Below are 3,002 nucleotides of genomic sequence, written 5' to 3'. Positions count from 1 at the left end.
GGCCCGCCCCGCCCGGCTCACCTGCACCAGCAGAGGGTAGCCACCGCCAGGGCTGCCACGCCGGCCACGCAGAACGCCAGGATCAGCACTGCGGGAGGGGGCGCAGTGAGGGGCGGTCCTCCGTGGGACCCCACCTCACCCCCACCCTCTGAGACCTACCGAGAGCGAGGCCGTCATGGCGTCCGACCCGGGGCTCCAGGGGGGCCATGTGCACCGGCCCAGATGACACAGGGGAGCCCACAGAAGTGCGCGGCGTGGGCGCAGGGGCTCCCCGAGTGGACGGGAGGCCGAGCTCGGGTCCCTGACCCCGCTCCGAGAACCCCAGGGTGGCTGCTGAGAGAGGGGACAGCTGAGACAGGGGTAGGCGCGGTCAAAGTGGGGGGAGGGGAGATGGGGAGGGGTCTCACCAGGCTCCAGGAGGCGCAGTCGGGCCTCAGAAAGGGGCTGGGCTGTGGCCCTTGAGTGCCCAGCCTCCTTTCCTGCGAGCTGTTGGGCCAAGCCATCAATCTCCTCCTCCAGGCTGGGCTGGGGCGGGCCCTCCCCTGGGGAGGGGGAGGGCCATCAGGTGGAGAGGCCCTGGCCTCAGGGCAGCACCAGCTGCACCTGGCTCTGGTGGCCTGAGGGCCAGGGCCAGCCTGTGGGCCCTTACCATCCTGTTGTTGGTGGCATGGGCTGCTGCAGTCCCCGGGAAAGTGGGGGTGGAGGTGCTGGGGGTGTGCAGAGACCAGGCAGGAAGAGGGAGTGGGGTCCCTCCTCACCCTGCCCTAAGGGTGGCAGCTCGTGGGGCTGCACGCCCACCTCCCCCAAGGACAAGAGGGAGTAGGCAGTGACTCCCAGGAGCAGGATGAGGCCAAGCCCACCCGTGCACCCAGGCTCCCTGACAGGCCATCAGGAAGGGGGGCAGCTGCCAGGGCAGGGCAGGGTTCCCACATGAGCTCCAGATGGGACCCCAGATCCGGCACACACCACAGCAGCCCCTGCTGGGCATACCCCGCGCCGCTGTCAAACCCCATGACACCAGACGCCGCTCAGCAGCCAGCCTTCCGACAGGTGCTGTGCTTGGCCGGCTGGTGGGCACCCCCAGCCCGCAGCACGGGCAGTGCTCAGAAACGTCTGTCATCTGTGGACAGGCCTCGGCAGAGGCAGTGGCAGCAGCAGGGGCAGGGAGAGGAGGGGCCCGAGGGGAGGAGGCACCTGGAGAGGTTTCTGGCAGGCCCTCTGGGGCCCAGGCTGGGGGACTGACCCCTCCTCTCCTTAGACACCCCAGCACCCATTTGATGCCCTGGTCCAAGGGGAGGCCGACTGCCCCAGGCTCCATGTGGAAGAGCCCTGAGCCCCCACAGAGCTCAGGGCACTGGGTGGCCACCTTCACAGGGCTGCAAGGTGAGAACAGGGCCTTCTCGAGAAGGCAGGGAGGGGAGGCAGACACCCCCACCTCTCCTGGCCCTCTGCTCTCACGTACCCGGAGGCCGGCGTGCCCTGGGCACACAGAGCCCCTGCTCCTCCCGGAAGGGCTGCAGACAGGGCCCACAGGCGTGTGCACCCGGGGGGCACCTCGCTCGTCGTTTCAGGGCACAGTCCAGGCTCCCAGGACAGACGGCTGCATCTGGGACAAAAGTGGAAGGCAGGACCCAGTCACACCAGCAGGGCCCCTGCCCTGGCCAGGCCTGGCTCCAGCCATTGTTCTGGGCAGGCCCGCCCTCCCTGCCCCTCCTGTCCCAGGGCAGGCACCAGGAAGCAAACAGCCCCAGGACTGAGCAGTTTCCCCGCCCCACCCGCTCCCGGAAGGCACCGCAGCAGGGCAGCAGGACACAGGATGCGCTCAGCTCTGGGCAGGGCAGGCAGGCCTCCTGGTCAGCTCCTGGCCCTACAGGCCCCAGAGTGAACCAGAACCCTCCATTCCCCGCAGCGGGGAGCCAGGCGTGCTCGCTCGCTCACTCACTCGCTCTCTGCCCCAAGAGTAGTCCTCCACTCGTGGGAGGCGCCCTGGAACCTGCCGTCCTGTAGGGCAGATGCTGGAAGGCTGTGGCCATCCCTGTCCAGCCCTGCCCTGATTTGGTCCCAAGGCAGAGGAGCTTCTGGGGCCGGGGAAACCTGGGTCATAGGCTTGTAGTCTCCCTGGGCGCTTCAGCCACAGAACCCAGCAGGGTCCCTTGAAGCCACCGCCACACGTCCGGCAGTGCCGGCCAGCCCTAGTTCCTAGCCATACTCTTGTCCCCTCACTTGGGCCAGACCGTGGTGTCCTGCTCGTGGACATGGCCAATAGGTCCCATCCTGGTGTTGGGGGAGCGGAGACCGTCTCTGCCTCAGTTTCCCCTCTGGGATGCAGATTCTGAGTTGGCTCAAAGAGGAGGAATGTCCTAGCCTCGGGAGTGACCCTTGCCTCATCCCTGAGAGCCAGTAGTGTGTGTGGAAGGGGGGCAGCAAGATCACTGCCAATCTGGCTCGGGGAGCCCGGGGTGGGGGTGTCTGGCCAGCGAGAATCCTTCTCTCAGCCCATCCCATCCTGTCCCACACTGCGGGCAGGGCTGCGGTGGAAGCTGTCCTCCAGACCTCAGGTAGCCTGGCTTGGTCCCCATGGTAACCTGACACTCAGCCTCCAGGTGTGGGTACCCCTGCAGGCAGCCCCTGCAGCTCCAGTGGCACACCCCACCCCAGCCAAGACAGGGCTTCCAGAGTCAGGCTGGGCGGAGGCTTAGCCAGGATAAGGAAAAGCCTGTGCCAGCAGGTCTGCCAGGACCCCACCCACGCCTGGGCACCAGGAGGGGGCCAGGTGCTGCCCCTGGTGCTGCCGACTCAGGCCGAGGTGCCGAGCTGAGCTGGGGTCCAGCAGCCTGTTGCCCCAGCCCCCAGCCTGAAGGGTGTGGCTGTTGCCTGTGTGGTGGTGGTGGTGGTGGTGGTGGGGGTTGTGCTCCTTTCCAGCCCTGGGAAGAGATCCCAGGAAGGATGGCGCTGGAGTGGCTGGCGCTCTACCCATCTTGGTGGCCCAAAGGGCCCTCCCG

General features: G+C 67.5%; 1 protein-coding gene across 1 annotated transcript in view; it reads right to left on the bottom strand.

Annotated features, from left to right (window-relative positions):
* The window catches only part of NPDC1 (neural proliferation, differentiation and control 1), a gene marked incomplete at its 5' end in the record, with an annotated part of 2,266 nt that extends 660 nt beyond the window's left edge, over window positions 1-1,606 (bottom strand). The window contains 4 exon segments of the mRNA XM_014582040.1: window positions 22-88; window positions 160-330; window positions 408-542; window positions 1,463-1,606. Of these exon segments, the coding sequence (XP_014437526.1) occupies window positions 22-88; window positions 160-330; window positions 408-542; window positions 1,463-1,606 (517 nt within the window).
* Between the last annotated feature and the right edge of the window lie 1,396 nt (window positions 1,607-3,002).

Source organism: Tupaia chinensis, unplaced genomic scaffold, assembly GCF_000334495.1.
Source record: "Tupaia chinensis unplaced genomic scaffold, TupChi_1.0 Scaffold142100_1, whole genome shotgun sequence".
Lineage (NCBI taxonomy): Eukaryota > Metazoa > Chordata > Mammalia > Scandentia > Tupaiidae > Tupaia > Tupaia belangeri.
The sequence above is the reverse complement of the archived record's forward strand: the minus strand, read 5'-3'. Positions and strand labels throughout refer to the sequence as shown.